The sequence below is a fragment of the Pipistrellus hanaki genome (assembly GCF_964339955.1).
Source record: "Pipistrellus hanaki genome assembly, chromosome: 2".
Taxonomy (NCBI): Eukaryota; Metazoa; Chordata; class Mammalia; order Chiroptera; family Vespertilionidae; genus Pipistrellus; species Pipistrellus hanaki.
The window spans coordinates 196,237,449-196,252,941 of record NC_140504.1 but is presented as its reverse complement, the minus strand read 5'-3'; the positions used below and the strand labels follow the sequence as shown (position 1 = coordinate 196,252,941).

The following is a 15,493-nucleotide window of genomic DNA, read 5'->3' as shown; positions in this document are numbered from 1 at the left end:
TGTCACTTTGCAGACTTGGCCCGGTGGCTGCTGAGAGGGGCGAGGGCACCCCTGTGTCTGCATGGGCGGCTCCCCTGGGACCCCAGCCGGCTCTCGGGGCGTCCGTCCCGAATCGCTGGACGGGCAGGGGAGGTCCCGGGGTCCGGGAGGCACAGCAGCAGGAGGAAGGGCCTGGCTGCCGCGGCTCCGGGCCCCGGCTCCCTGTGGAGGGCGTTGGAGAGCCGGCCGGCCGATTACCTTGTAATTGTTCCCAGCAGCGAGGCCAGGCCCGGAGCAGGAGCCGCTCCAGGGTTTGTTTGCCTCTGTGTTCGCCGGCCGCTGGTAACCAAGGGCCGCTTCCCCTTGGCGACGGAGGCGCTTGCTTCGGCCAGGCCGCTCCAGCCCCGGCAAGCGAGGTCGGGGGACGGCAGGGCACACGGGGGGCCAGGCGCTGCCCGCAGACCCCTCAGCCCCCCGCCCCCTCCGAGGACCGAGGGCTTCCCTCCCTGCACTGCCCGAGCCATTCCAGAGCTCCGGACCCCGGTAGGTGTCTGGGTGCCCCGGAGGCCACTGGCCAGCGGGCCGTGTGGGGTGGACCTCAGCCAGCATGCGACGTGGGGCCGGGAGTGACCTTCCTTCCAGATTCCGGCAAGCCCCTGGGCCCTGAGGAATCCGGGGGAGGTTTGCGGGGAGCAGAGCCGAGCTGAGAAGCAGCCCGGGTCTGGGCCAGGGCGGGCGCTGTGGCCAGAGGGCAGCACAGGTCCTGGAGGGAGGGGGTGGGAGGGTTGAGGGTGTTGGTGTGAACGGAACGGCGTTATGACAGGTGTGGCCAGGAGAAAGCAGCCAGGCCGGGTGGCTGGTGGCCTCGGGGATCCTGTGGGGGCAGAGAGAGTGGAGGGGGCTGTAAGGAGCTTGGAGGGGGGCAGAGGGAGCCCCTGCTGAGCCGTGAGCAGAGGAGGGGCCTGGACGTGGTGTCTGCCATAACCTTGGTCTTCCCGACCCGAGCAGCCGAGACCGTCCAGGCCGGCAGCCCTGCCTGTGACTGTTAACCTGTTGGCTTCCGGGCTGGGTGTGTCTGAGCCAGGTTCGGGGCCGGCTTCCTGCAGAGGGATGGACACCCCGTGTCTGCCTTTCCGATGGGTTTCCTCCTCGTCTCCACGGCGGGAGGACTTCCACCAGAGCCCGCCCCCGCCCGGGCACGCACGCCCGCCCCTGGGTGTTCGGCTGCGGTGCCACCCCCGGGCCGTCTGCAGGGAGGGCCGGGCGGCCTCTCGGCAGCCCCCTGCCCCGGTGATGCCCGGGCTGGGACCGGCCGCCCGGTGGGACCAGCCACGGGGCACTCGGGGTGACTGACCGCCCCCCCCCCCCCGAAAGGGACTGCTCCTCCAGGAAGGAGTCAGGCGGCCCCGCGGGCAGGGTCCCGGTCGGTCGTGTCTGCTTTTCCGTTTGGGGACTGGAGAAGGGGTGCCGTTCGTCAGGAGCGGCGCCGGGCCAGGGCGTGGGGACTGCCTGGGCTCCGCTGTGCGGCGTTCACACGGACCCTCCCCTCGGCCAGCTGCGGAGCCATCGGGCCTCCTGGGTCATGGCAGCGAGAGGGGAGGGCGTCATGTTATGAGGACATGGGTCCCGGCGGCCGGTCCCACTGGCGGGTCTGCTGGCTCAGCAGGAAGGAGGCCTCTGATACGGGAGCGGAGACCTGGGCCAGCGTTAGGCGGAGAGGACCGCCGGGCCTGGGCTGCGTCCGGTCCGCAGGCTGTGACCGGGCAGGCCCTCCTTGGCACAGGAATGTGGGGCATGGCCTCTGCTCCCCGTTCTGCCAGAGAAGGGACGCGGTTTTACTTTCCGGGAGGAAATAGCTCTGCAGTACGGCCTGTCTGAGGTCTCGGGGCACCCGTGCTGAGGGGGGCACGTGAGCTGTGCGTCTGTAGCCCTGTGTGTATGTAGGAGTGGGGTGAGGGGAAGCTGGGAGAGGGGTGTCTGGAGTGGCTGGAGTGGCCAGTCCTGGGCTGGCTCACGTTCCCGAAGTTGGGCCGACAAGGGTGCCGGGCAAGCACGTGCCTTCGTTCTTGCTTCTTCTCCCCTCGGCCCCGATGGCCCCCAGGACCAGCCGGTTCAGTGGATATGGGTCCCGTTTCCCCTTTTCCCTCTTCCCCTTTCTTCCTCCGTGTTCTCAGCGGTGACGAGTGGGATAGACGCGCCAGGTCACAGCTGCTTTCCTGAGACAGCGTTCTGTGTGTGTGTGTCCCGGGCACCTGGCCCCGGAGATGCCCAGAACCCCCAGACCCCCCCCCCCCCACCGCAGGGGCCACCCCTCCTGGAGCCGGCACAGCCGGGGGCTCCCCCCGGAGGCCTCGCCGTCACCGTCAGCGGGAGGCCTCGCCGTGCCCAGGTGGCGCGGCCGCGGGGTGTGGCCTTGCTCTGCGGAAAGCAGGGCCGGGGAACCCCACATGTCCTCTGCTCCACCCGCCTGTTCCCAGGGCGGGAGCGTGCGCACACGCGTGTTCCGCCGTGACATCGGTTCTTCCATGTCCTCACCCTCAGGCCGGCGGCCCTGGTGCATGCGGCCACCCCCCCCCCCCCCGCTCCCCCCCATCACACTCGGGGTGCAGGCGCGCATTCCGGACTCCTCCGGGCAAAGGCGATCTGCAGGTGCCGTGTCAGGGCCGTGGCGCTGCCAGACCGCAGCTCTGCGCGCTCTCCTCTGGGGGCCGCAGCTCTGGAAGGCGGCTCCCACACATGAATGTCGTTAGCCGCGTCCCCGTGTGTCCCCGGCGAGCCGGCCGCCTCTCTGCTCTCAGCGCCCCCAGTGCCTGCCAGGTGGGTTTGGGAAGATGCGCGTTTTTCACCTGTTTTTTTACGTGTTGGGGTAAAATTCACATACTACAGCAATAACCTGCATACAGGCCCAATCCGTGGCATTCGGTACATTCCGATGTTGTGTGACCACCACCTCTGTGGAGTTCCAGAACATTTCCACACCTGCCCCCCCCCCCCCAAAAGAGGCTCGGACCCCGTCAGCCATCGCTCACTATTCCTCCCTCCCTGGCCCTGGGCTCCTGGCCACCACTCACCCGCTTCCTGTCTCTGTGGACTCACCTATTCCAATTATTTCATATAAAGAACATGCAACAGCTCTAGCTGGTATTGCTCAGTGGGTAGAGCGTCGGCCTAGGACTGAAGGTCCCCGGTTTCGATTCCAGTCGGGCACGTCCCCAGGTTGCGGGCTTTATCCCCAGTAAGGAGTGTGCAGGAGGAAGCCAATCAATGATTCTCTCTCATTATTGATGTTTTTATCTCTCCTCTCTCCATTACTCTCTGAAATAAAAAACAATATATATATTTTTTAAATGAATGCAATATGTGACCTTTTACATTGAGTGGCCAGATTATTATGATCTCTGAACACACAATAATCTGGCCACTCAGTGTATATCCTGTATAATAAAAGGTTAATATGCAAACTATCCCCTTAACCAGGAGTTTAACCAGCGGGCAGGCCGGCCAATCGCCCATGTCCCCTCCCCCTGGCCAGGCTGGCCAGACCCCACCCATGCATGAATTCTAGGCCTCTAATACACACACACACACACACACACACACACACTCTGAGTGGCCATATTATTTCGCTTTCAGAGATCAATATAATCTGGCCACTCGGTGTATATCTGGCCTTTTTCACTCAGCATCAAGTTTTTGAGGTTCGCCTACATTGTAGCAGCCATCAGTACTGTGTTCCTTTTTTTTAAGTATATATATATTTTATTGATTTCAGGGAGGAAGAGATAGAAACATCAGTGATGAGAGAGAATCATCGATCCGCTGCCTCCTGCACAACCCCCACTGAGGATGGAGCCCACAACCCGGGCCTGAGCCCTGACCGGGAATGGAACCCTGACCTCCTGGTTCCTAGGTCCATGCTCAACCCCTGAGCCACGCCGGCCTAGCAGTACTGCATTCCTTCTTATGGCTGAATGGCGTTCCACCGTGTGTGTGTGCTACCGTCGGTGTATCCACCCACCACTGCTCACCGTGGACGCCCCCCTCCGTGGTGATTCTGCAGTGATGAGGCGGCGGTGAGGCAGTCTGAGCGAAAGGGAAACCAGAAGCTCCCCCTCCACACCCAGCGTCTCACTCCCCTGGGTCCCTTTCCGCCCTCCCCGCCTCTGCCTGGGGAGGTTTGTTCTAGATTTCACTCTCAGTGCGGATCCCGTTGTGCCCTTCGCTCCACTTGCCCTGGCACACCTTTGCCTGTGCCTCTGCACGGCGATCCTTCCGGCCAGCACCTGCGGGGCTGTCATACCCCCAGAGGCGCCAGCTGGGGCGGCCTCCTCCTGCCTGACCCCTCCTGCCTGACCCCTCCTGCCTGACTCTCCTGCCGCCTCCCTGCCGGTCCCCCGTGGGAGCCGGGCCCCAGCCCCTCCCGGCGGCCTTGTGGGCCCAGGTGCCCAGGCCTCTCCGGGTTGGCTGGGTTGGAGGAGGAAGGCCAGCGGCACAGGACGGTCCTGCAGGCCGCGGTCACCTCCGGAGCGGGTTTAAGACCCTCCTGCCCCACCTGGCCTGGCCGCCCGGGAACCTCTCCCCGGGCTTCCTGCTGAGCCCCCAGAACCCCGGGAGCGGGCTTAGGCTGCACCCGGAGCCACGCTGCCCGGCTTCTCAGAACCCTTTCCAAGTTCATTGGCTGCCGTCCCTCCCGGGCCCCGTGGACGAGCCTTCGTCCGCTGAGCTGCGCGGGAGCTCCTGAGCGCCGGCCGCCGCCACGGCCACGGTCAGCTCGAACCCGGGAAGCCCGGCGATGGGGTAGACGTTGGGTTTCCTTCCCGGGGCGGGGGGGGGCGCGGGGGGGTGTGCCGAGGTCCAGGATCCCAAGGGCGGTGAGAGGAGAGGTGGCCGAGCACGGAACGAGCAGGAACTGCCTGGGGGTGTTAGGGAGAAAGCCCTGGCTTGGTGCAGACGCCCAGAGGTCCGTCTGTCGGGGAACGCCACGGGAGTCATGACCGTGGAACACTGGGCCGCCCCTGACACGTGAACGTGGCCTCCCGCCAGTAGATGGGTATTTGGGGAGAGCACAGGGGAGGACTTGGGGGAGGGGTCCTTTGCTTTGCGTCTGCACTTGAATGCGCACCAGAGAGGGGGCAGGGGACCCTTTACGGTTTACATATTCCTGTGCGGAGCGTTCCTAGGAGCGCAGGTGGCCTTTGAAATCTGTCAAGTCAAGACAGCGCAGGAAGTTTCACAGATGGTGGCGATCAGCCCGCGCCTGCCGGTTCTCGTGTCATAGGGATGTGAGTTTCCAAATACTGAGCCCAAGTCCTTTCAGCCAGCAGCGCCTGGTCCCCGGAGGACTCATTAGGATGCAGATGGGGCGGGGGGGTGAGGGGGGCACCCCGCGTCTCTGATTCAGGAGGCCCGGGCAGGGCGTGGCTTTGCGGCTCTGACCTGCGATGTTGATCTGCTGGTGCCAGGGGACCTCACTTTGAGAACCGCTCCCGTGAACCTAAGGACAGGCCAGCATCCCTCCGGCCTCTGCCCCTGTGGGACGTGTGTGGGACTTCTGCACCTGTGGCAGTGGGCCCACGGGGGTGGTTGATTTGGGGGTTCTGAAGTTGCACCCCCAGAGGCAGCTTTGCCGGAGTGCGGCCTCACGGGGGCGTCTCACCTCCCCACCCTCTTCCCCGCCTGATGGAAGGGTGTCTGCGGGGCTCTCCCCTCCCAAAACACCCCCCAAGATGGGGCTGGCTCCTCGGCCGCCCTGGGAGGCCTTACCCTGTGCCCGCCTGGGCACTGCCTGGCCGAGCGCCCTCCCGCACTTGGCATTCACGATGCCATCCCTCCAGGTGTCCACGGAGTTCCAGGGGGGCGGGAGGGGCTGGGCGGTGTGGACGCAGCTGCTGAGGCTGTCCGTCACCCGGGGGGTGCAGGCTGCTGCCCCCAGCCAGGGAGGGGCGAGGGGGACCAGTGTCCCCCAGCCTTTCCCCGTGGAGGGGCCATGGCACTGCTCTCTGCCCGCCTTCCTGCCGCCTTTGCGTGGGGCACCCCAGCTCCTACGTGGACCGGGCAGGCCGGTGAGATAGACGGATGCCCCCACTGTCCTGCACACGTTCCGGAAGGTCCCCCCGAGCCCGCCGTCGCCGTGAGCTCTCTGTCTCTGTATGAGTGGCGCGCTGCTTTCCCAGGCCCGGCCCGCTCTGAAGGCGCCGATGAGTCATCCGGGGCCTCCGTGGGTGTTGACGGCAGGTGCGTCTTTTGGTCTTTTGAGGTCAGAGGCTAGAGCTCTGGACCGGCCGTGGGGGGACTTTTTCCTCCAAACTCCCTCGTCAGAACTTTCCAGAAGGGTCCGGCCCTCGGGTCTGCGTCCCTGCCTGAGCGAGAGCACAGCTCGGGCCGGGCGGGAGGGGGCGGGGCTGTGCCCGCCTGGCACTCCTCCTGCCGGCGGCCCCTCCCCCGGGCCCCGTGGCCAGGCCTGCAGGAGGTGCCCTGGGCGCTCCCACGGGAAGCGTGGCGGGCCGTGGCTCCCAGGGGCCCGGCCCTCACGGCGGGCAGAGCCGGCGCTCAGCCAGGCACAGAGGCTGCCAGCACAGACCTGCGAGGATCTCAGATCGCTCGGGGCGGCTTCTCTTGCAAAACCCTGGGCTGCAGGCACCCATGTGTGGGGGGGCGGAGCCGCCGCGGGAGGGAGCGGGCTTGGTCTCCAGGTGAAAGGAGGCTTTCTAAATAGGTCACCTTGTTCCACATCCTGAACTTCATTCTTCCCCCATCCTGGGTCCAAACAATGCTGTTACTGTTCCGGGGTCCGTGGGACGGACGGACCGACAGACGGAGGGAGGGACGCACGGAGGGGGCTCTGAGCAGGGAGGAGGTGAGAGTGTGTCTGCCTCTCCCGCGCACCCTGCCCCCACCCCGCTCCGCGCATTTGTCACCCGTCACCCTGAGGTGCCGCCGGTGCCACCCAGTGCTGCTCCCGCCGTGAACTCTCTGGAGCACAGAACAAAGGATCGGTCACGTGGGCGGCCGCGCACTGAGCTGGGGGGGGCCTCTGGAAGGCTGAAGATGGGGGGACCCCACGGAGCGCCAGGCAGTGCTAAGCCCGCTGTCCCCGGAGCCCAGGGCTGAAATTCCTACCCTCTGCGGCCACTGCCCTGCCCTGCACACCCCCTGCCCCCATGCCCCTGCCCGGCCTGCAGAGTGGAGCCGCCCGCCGTCCGGTGTGGTGACTGGGGTTCGGGTTTCCCAGCTCACTCGTTTCCTGTGTGGCCGGTGGAGAGAGACAGATGGCGAGCCCGTTTCTACAGGCAGATGAACGTTTGCGAGTTAGAAGCGGTGTCACTGGACATCTCGGGAGAAATTACTGTAGAGATAACACCCTCCTTCCCGCCGTGGGATGGTCCCAGAGCTCCGCTGGGTGTTGGGACCTTCAGTCTCCCTGCTGTGGGCTCGGGGTGCGTCCCGGTGGGCAAATGAACACGTACCCTCTGCTCGGCTAAAGGGCACGACACACACGGGGAGTCGTCAGGATCCACGTTGGTGCCCCCCTGCCCAGTGTCCCCTGTCACATGGTCTCCCCTGTCACATGGTCTCCCCACAGCCCCCCCCCCTCCGCCCAGTGTCCCCTGTTGCCGTGGTCGGGGTGGGACCCTCCTCAGTGGGATTCTGAGGGGCCTTCCTGCTGGGGTGACAGAGCCAGGAACAGGGCAGTGGCTGCTCTGCTCAGGAGGCAGTGAGAGGAGCTCAGGAAGGTAATTTCCTCCTCATCCTCCCAGAGAGCCGAGCGTGCCCCCCCGGGCCCTGCAGAGGGGGTGTCCGCACAGCGCTGGGTGTGGGTGCTTCTGACAGACGCGCCGTCCCCGGCTCAGAGGATGCTCGGTGGAGGTTGGGGGCATCGCAGCCAGTCCCCGGGGTCACGGGACCCGGTGTCCACGGCAGCCTCAGCTCTGCCTCCCGCAGGCCTGGCAGCCAGCCCGCAGCCACGGGTGCCCCTCGGGGGCCGTACGGGGGTCCTGGAGGTGTCGGTGGCTCTCAGGGGTCGATGGGACTGGAAGCTTGGAACGGATTGTCCTGGGAGACCCAGGATGGGAGGACTCCGAGGTCTCCGTACGCACAGAACTTTCTGGAACCCGGTGGTCCCCCAGCAGCAGGAGGACGCCTGGGCTCTGCACCGGCCTGGCGGGCATTTGACACGAGGGGTCCCGGCCTGTCAGGGAAGAAACGACGGGAGGGGGAGACGCAGGGCCTGCGCTGAGATACGGGGCCCGGGGTTCTCTTCCGGAACGTTCTCCCCGCCAGGAGCCAGCCTCCAGGAGGCCGGCCGGTCCCAAAGGAAGCCATCCTCTCCCGGTTCCTCCCCCCCGGGCAGGGCCGGCTCCGGGGCGGGAAGGCCTCGGGAGCACCCAGCCCCTCGCAGTCCCCCCTATGCCCCCCTGTCCTGGCCTGCTGGTCCCAGGCAGACGGGAGGACCGTGGTCCCCGGCGCCCAGCTCCCGGGTCCCTGCCCTCCGGGCCCTGCAGCATCCTGTCTTCGCTTCCCGGTGGGAGAGCAGCGAGCTCACTGCAGAGGGGGAGCTCAGGAGCCTAGTCCCTGCCACTTCCTTCTCCGCGGCGGGCACAGGGACGGACCGGAGGGAGGTGGGTGAGTCCCTCAGCCCTCCGCCTGCTGAGCCCCAGGGAGCCGGCGGCGGCAGCCGGAGCGGGAGGAGGGGTCCTGGAGTCGGACTTCCTCCCGAGGGTCCGCGGGAGCCCAGGAGCCCCACGTGGCTTCGGTTGAGGGAAGAGGCTGTGGCCGTCGGCGGGCTGGCCCCGAACGCTGGGCGGGGGAGGCTCTCCTGCCCCTGGCCGGGGCTGCCTCGGGCTCCCGAGAGCGACGGGGCACCCAGTCCCGGCACCATGCGGAGGTGGGACCGTCTGGGGGGGCTGCTGCAGGCTCGAGGCCCTCGCTCACCAGGAGTTCATGGCTGCCCGGCCCGGCTCCCTCCCCGGCGTGAGCCCGGGGCCCGTGGGAGGCGGCTGTGCGGGAGGGAGAGCCGCTGGGAGGGGCGTCTCAGGGCTCTGCCTCCGGAAGCAGCAGGCTTGGGAAGCAAGCCCGCCCTTGCTGTACCCGGGGAGATGCCCGCCGCTGGGGCTGATTCCAGACCTGTGCCAGCTGGGCTTTCTGCCCTAAGAAACACCTCACTGCCGTTCCGGATCCTTCTCTCTCCCGGCGACTGCCAGGCCGGGGCCTCTCCCTTAGGACAGCTCCGCGGCGGGCACCGGGCAGGGTCCCCTCGGTGCCAGGGCCCCGGCCGGCCCCAACCGAGGGTGATGGGAGCCCGGAGCCAGGCTGTCGCTCGGACCCTGGCCTTCCCGGGGACCCCCGCCCCACCCCCCGCTCACCGGTCCTGTTTCTCTCTCCACCCGGCAGGCAGCACGGACCTCGCCGCCGCGGGAGCAGAGGCCCCGCCGGGGGCGCTGTGAGGCCGGAGGCGGCGGCCATGGGCCAGAAGGTCACCGGCGGGATCAAGACGGTGGACATGAGGGACCCCGCGTACCGGCCCCTGAAGCAGGAGCTCCAGGGCCTGGACTACTGCACGCCCACCCGCCTGGAGCTGCTGCTGGACATGCCGCCCGCGCCCCGCGAGGTGCAGCTGCTGCACTCCTGGAACCACAACGACCGCTCGCTCAACGTCTTCGTCAAGGAGGACGACCGGCTGCTGTTCCACCGGCACCCGGTGGCCCAGAGCACGGACGCCATCCGGGGCAAGGTGGGCTACACGCGGGGGCTGCACGTGTGGCAGATCACCTGGGCCATGCGGCAGCGCGGCACGCACGCCGTGGTGGGCGTGGCCACGGCCGACGCCCCCCTGCACTCCGTGGGCTACACCACCCTCGTGGGGAACAACCACGAGTCCTGGGGCTGGGACCTGGGGCGCAACCGGCTCTACCACGACGGCAAGAACCAGCCGAGCAAGACGTACCCGGCCTTCCTGGAGCCGGACGAGACGTTCATCGTCCCCGACTCCTTCCTGGTGGCCCTGGACATGGACGACGGGACGCTGAGCTTCATCGTGGACGGACAGTACATGGGCGTGGCCTTCCGGGGGCTCAAGGGCAAGAAGCTGTACCCCGTCGTGAGCGCCGTCTGGGGCCACTGCGAGATCCGCATGCGCTACGTGAACGGACTCGACCGTAAGTGTCTCCCGCTTCGTCCTGGGGGCACTGCCCCGGCCGCCTGTGTCCGAGGGGGCCTGGGCGGGCCTGGCCAGGAGCTGGTGCGGTCCTCGGGGTTCAGATGCCTTTCGGTAGACGCCCCAGCGTCCTCGGGTCCTCACAGGCGACGCTTGCTTGCCTCTGGTTAGATGGAAAGTTCTCGCTGGAGTCCGCCGGCCAACCTGACAGCACCTGGTGGATGAATGAGCGGGTGGTTGGATGGATGGATGGATGGATGGGTGGCTGGTTGGATGGATGGGTGGGTGGGTGGGTGGATGGATGAGGAATGAATGAGTAGATGAGTGGGTGGATGAATGAATGGATGGGTGGGAGGGTGGATGGATGGTGAGTAAAGGAATCAGTGAATGGATGGATGGTTTTTGACAGATGTGGCTTGTTTCTGGTTGACCTGCCTTTAGGATGTGCAGTGGACCAAATTCTAGCACAGCAGCCAGCGTGGTGTTGAGCTGGGGTTGGTGGTGCTGGCGGTAGTAGGTCCCTCGCATAATTGTGCTCCCGTAGTGGTAAGCAAGGGGCCTCGCTCACTCATTAGGGTCTTTCGCTCTGTGCTGGCGGCTCCTGGTAGGCGCCTTTGGGACACAGTCCCGGGGGGGGGGTGTTCGGCCATGATGTCCGGCCTGGGAGAGGATCTAGAGGAGGAAACCCGTGAGGGCTCTGCGGCGTCCTCCGCCCGCTGCCTCTGTGGGGAGTGGGATGAGGGGACGTGGCGGGAGCTGCCAGCCTCGCCTGCTGACTGACCCCCGGGTCCTGCGTTAGGAGAGCAGCTCGTCCTGGGAGAGTGGCCACGGGGAGGCCATGGGGCTAGAGCTCCCGCACCATGGCCAGACGGCTCTGGAGGCTGGGGACAGGGTCTGGAGACAGGGTCTGGGGGGTAGTCTGTGGCTGGGTGGTGTTTAGAGCTGTGACCACTGCCTATCTGCAAGCAGTGGGTGACTGTCCCCCGAGGGAGAGTCCCTGGCCCGCGGGTCCCCTCTGCCCCCACGGGAGCCGCCGTCTCTGTGCGGGAGGCATTTCCTGCGTTAGACACGTTCAAGTTCTCCCTCTGGTGCCTCCCGGATCAGGGTGCTGCCGTTTGTTGCGATGGATGGTTCAGCCGAGGCTCGGCTCCTTTCTCTGGGAGACTTCCGACTTGGTGACCTCCTCCTGTGTCCTCCTGAGGGCCTCGCCCGTGGGGGGCCCCTTCTGCACCTCCATTCCAGCGGGGTCCAGGGGCCATCCTCTCTGGGGGACTGACCACCCGCCCTGCAGGGGCTTCTTTCTGGGGGGCGTGCTGCCTCCCCCGAGGGGCTGGTCCTGCAGGGGCCGTGGGCGCAGAGTTGGGGGCAGGGGCCCAGGGGGCCACGCTACCCGGCCAGGTGCCAGGTGTCCTTCCCCACTGGGCAAAGACGAGGGCTTCGTGTTGGGTTTGCTGCTTTTTTGTAAGAGCTGCTGCCTGTGAAGGGGGCGGGCACACACGTCCCGGGAGGGCAGGCCCACCACACGTTCTAGGCTCCATCTCCCGGAGCACTGCCCCTGCCGCTGCCCCTGCCGGCGGGAGTGCGGCCAGGCCCCAGCGGGAGCGGAGGAGGTGAGGGGAGGCTGCCCCCGAATCCGGGCCCTTCCAAAGCGCATTCATGTCGCCGTGAATGAGAGGCGGCGGCGGGCTCTGGGGCGCCGGTGGTGTCGCAGGCTCTGAGGCCTTGGAGAGCCGTGGGCCAGGGTGCTGGGCCGAGCTCGGTCCCACAGGCCCCAGGTCACCGCTTCTCCGAGAAACGCGGAAGTTGGCGCCCGGACGCCCCAGTTCCTCAGCCTTCTGCTCCCATAAATAGCGCCGATTCACTTCCCGATCCTGAGCCGTGTCCCCTCTCATTCATAGAAACGATGCAAATGAGCGAGATGGCACCGCGGCCGGGCCTCACCCAATAGCTCTGCCCCCTCTGTTTGGGCACCTCCTCGGTGGAGCCCAGTGGGCACCCGCTTTGTGGCTGGAGCGGGTACAGAGGCCATGGCTCCCCCTTGAGAAGTTTTAGGGGCGGGGGAGGGAGTGCTTGGGGCCTGCTAGCAACCAACCAATAGACTCTAGAACCTGCCCATCACCCCCAGAGAAGCCCACCGCCGGGAGCCGTCACCCTCACACCCTCAGCTGTAGGAGGGGGTCCTCAGGGATTTGAGGTTTCAATGGGACTTTTAATGTTCTGAGACACAGTGGTGACGGTTGGAGAACGGTAACCCGTTTCCTGTGGGTGGCATGGGCTCCCGAGGGGAATGCTGGGGTGTCTCTGGGTTGTGGGGGGTCTGGTCTTCGCTTTGCTCACAAAGGAGTCTCAGAGTCAAGGGGCGCCCATTTGCGTCTGCCCTTTCTGTGTCCAGGACACTGAGCTCCCCCGGCCCTGCTTTTCGGGACGAGGGAAGGGGAGGTCACCTGGGGGAAGGGGTGAGCAGGGCCGCGGCCTGGCCGGCTCCTTCTGAGCTGAAAGTCTATCGGAGCCGCTGACTACAGGGGGCCCCGCTGGCAGGACGACGGGGCCGGGCCCTCGGGGGACACCGGGACACGGGCGCCCTTACAGCTGCAGCGAGAGGCCTCTTCCCAGGCCGGGTGCCCGGCCTGTGACCTTGGCCTATGACCTCTGTGCCTCAGTGCCCCCAGCTGTGACATGCAGATGGGAGCAGTACCCGTGGGCAGTTGGGGGGGGGGGGGTCCTCACAAGATAATTCCTTTCCCGAAAGCTTCGTGCAGTGGTGCGGGGCGCATGCCGGGAAGAGCCGGCGGCTGATGCCCCGGCGGCCGCCGCTCGCCGGGGTGTAAGAGGGGGGCAGCCTGAGTCAGCACCCAGCTTCCTGTCCGCCTGGCAGCCTGACCCCGGGCTACCTGGACTCCGCCCCTCCGTTCCCCCGCCTGCCTGTGACCCTGACATCACCGCCACCCAGGTGGTGGGAACGGAACTCCTGTTTAAAAAGTGGGTTCTGTGCTCGCCGAAAACGATGACTTTGAAATGAAAATTGTCCTCGCGTGTTCCCGCGAGTGGGGGGGGGCCTCCCCTGGCGGTGGTGTGCGCCCAGAGCCGAGCCCGCCTCACCCCTCTCTCCCCGTCTCCGCAGCCGAGCCCCTGCCGCTCATGGACCTCTGCCGCCGCTCCGTGCGCCTGGCCCTGGGGAAGGAGCGTCTGGGCGAGATCCAGGCGCTGCCGCTGCCCGCCGCCCTCAAGGCCTACCTCCTCTACCAGTGACGCCGGGCCCGCACACGGCCGCCGCCCACAGCCGCCGACAGCCAGGAGCCAGCGCCCGCTGCCCGCCCGCCCTGCGCCTCGGACAGGTGTCCGCAGCGGGAGGAAGGCCTGCTCCTCCTCCTCCTCCTCCCGCTGCCCTCGGGACACGGACGCGGACACGGACACGGGCCCCCTGTCCCCTCCCCGGCACTGGCAGGGGGCCCTGTGTGCCCGTGCCAGCCCCTCCTGGGAAAAGGACACAGGACCTCAGGAAGCTCGGCCTGCGCTCCCGTCTGCTCTCGGGGTGGCCTGGGAGCCCCCACCTGCCGGGTCCGGGGAGCGGGGGGCCTGGGAGAGGCATCCGGCCCCGGAGCAGACCCAGGGTGCTCAGAGGTGCTCGGCAGGGCTCGTGCCGGACACCCCGCTCAGGACGTCAGAAACACACCGGACGAGGCAGCAGCAGCCGGAGGGACCGCCTGCCCGCCCGTCCACCCGCACGGAGGCTCAGCGCCAGGCCCGCGGCCGGTGCCCCGGACCCTGTATTTATTCTCTCAACAGTAACGAAAGCCATTTATTTATTCCACGTAGAAAGGGACCGGCTCCGGTCCCCGCGCTGGAGGGCTCTCCTGCTTTTCTCCGCCCGCCCTGCCGCTCCCGGCATGTGCCAGCCTCGCCCGTCCTCGCCGGCCGGCCGTGGCGTGTCCCCACGTGGCACACGTGTCTCTGTGTGGGTTCCTCAACCCACAGTTCCCCGGGGGCTCTGCCCTGAGTTCCAAGCGGTGGGAGCGTCGTGGGGGTCACGGCTCCACAGCGGGGGCGGCTCCCGTGTCTCCCGGCTGCGACGGACACGTGGGCTCCCACGCCTTTGACGTGGCTTCTTTTCGTGTCTTCCGTGGGCTCGGGCTGTGGGTTTGGTTTTGCTCCTGCCTTCCTCGCTGAGATGGCCCACAGGAGGACCAGACCGAGGAGGGAGGAGGAACAAGGAGCAGGCTGGGGTGCGGGAGACCAGCAAGGTATCATGCCTCACGCAAGCCCACCCGTGGCCCACGCGTGTCTCCACGTAGTGCCTAGCTCATCACGACCCCCCAGAGCCAGGGGGCGGGGTGGGGCAGGGCAGCCGGCGGGAGAGGGCCCTCCTCCCTGCCGCAGCCCCCCCACGTAGCAGCCCCCGGCCCCCGCCACCACGTTTGGCGTTTCTCGGTCTCGAAGCCGGCTCCACGTCCCCTTCTGCACAGGTACAATAGATGACTTTATTTGTTTAAAATGTTTAATATATATGCGTATATATTTGTCCGTAAGAATTATGTTTTAAACAGCTGCTGTAGGGTACCTTTAAAAAGAAAAAAAAAAGAAGTCTTCCAGTGAAATATATTTTTTAAAGCACAACCTTGGTGCCGAGACCGGGGGAGGCGTGTCAAGGGCCCCTGGTCACGGCCAGGTGGCCGTCTCAGGCCTTCCCTTCCCTGTGAGGCCGGAAGGCCTGCCTCCCCCTGCTCCAGGCCGGCCCCGCGGTGACCGTTGCACATGAGAGCTCCACTCCCACGGCCCCCGCCGCCTTCCCTCCGGCCCCCGCGCCTCCCGCCGCGGCCGGACACTGGCAGGGCCCTGTCGTCTCTGCACCCCCTCCCCCCGCCGCCCTCAGCGTCGCCCCAAGTCCCACCCCCCCTCTCAGCCCAGAGCCCTGTGGCCTGTACAGTCTTGAAACTCCCATTCTATTTTATGATGGTTGATCATAGTCAGTAACCGAATAAAGGAAAGTTTATTAACTCTGAGTCCCTCTCTGTGCCTTCGGGGAGAGGGGAGAGGCGTGGCCGGCCCCTCCTGGGCGAGCCAGCTCCAGGGGCCCCGGTTTTCGGCGGGTAATGAGGGGATGGCCGGCCCCCGCCCCGTTCCCCTCGTCACATGCCCGCCAGAGCCTCCGAAGAGCAGGAGGACCCTGGATGGGCGATCCCAGAATGTCCCCACCTCCTTTCGGAAGTCTGTGAGCCCGTGCCCCAGACTGCGGGCCTTGCTGGCCTAACAGGAAGGACTGTGCGCCAGGCTCAGGGCAGTCAGTGGAAGGAGCCGGTCATTCATCGTTGGGTCTGTCCCCGGGGCCAAGCACAGGGTCCTCACCCCCCCCCGCCGGGAACA

The 15,493-nt window shown here is 66.6% G+C and overlaps 1 protein-coding gene across 2 annotated transcripts in view; it reads left to right on the top strand.

Annotated features, from left to right (window-relative positions):
* The window catches only part of SPSB1 (splA/ryanodine receptor domain and SOCS box containing 1), a 48,679-nt gene extending 33,553 nt beyond the window's left edge, over positions 1 to 15,126 (top strand). For both annotated transcript variants that reach the window (XM_084875841.1, XM_084875842.1), the window contains exons 2-3: positions 9,370 to 10,133; positions 13,254 to 15,126. In XM_084875841.1, coding sequence (XP_084731967.1) covers positions 9,440 to 10,133; positions 13,254 to 13,381 — 822 coding nt within the window. In that variant the 5' untranslated portion in view covers positions 9,370 to 9,439 and the 3' untranslated portion in view covers positions 13,382 to 15,126. The remainder of the gene's footprint in view (positions 1 to 9,369; positions 10,134 to 13,253) is intronic.
* Positions 15,127 to 15,493: the final 367 nt, after the last annotated feature.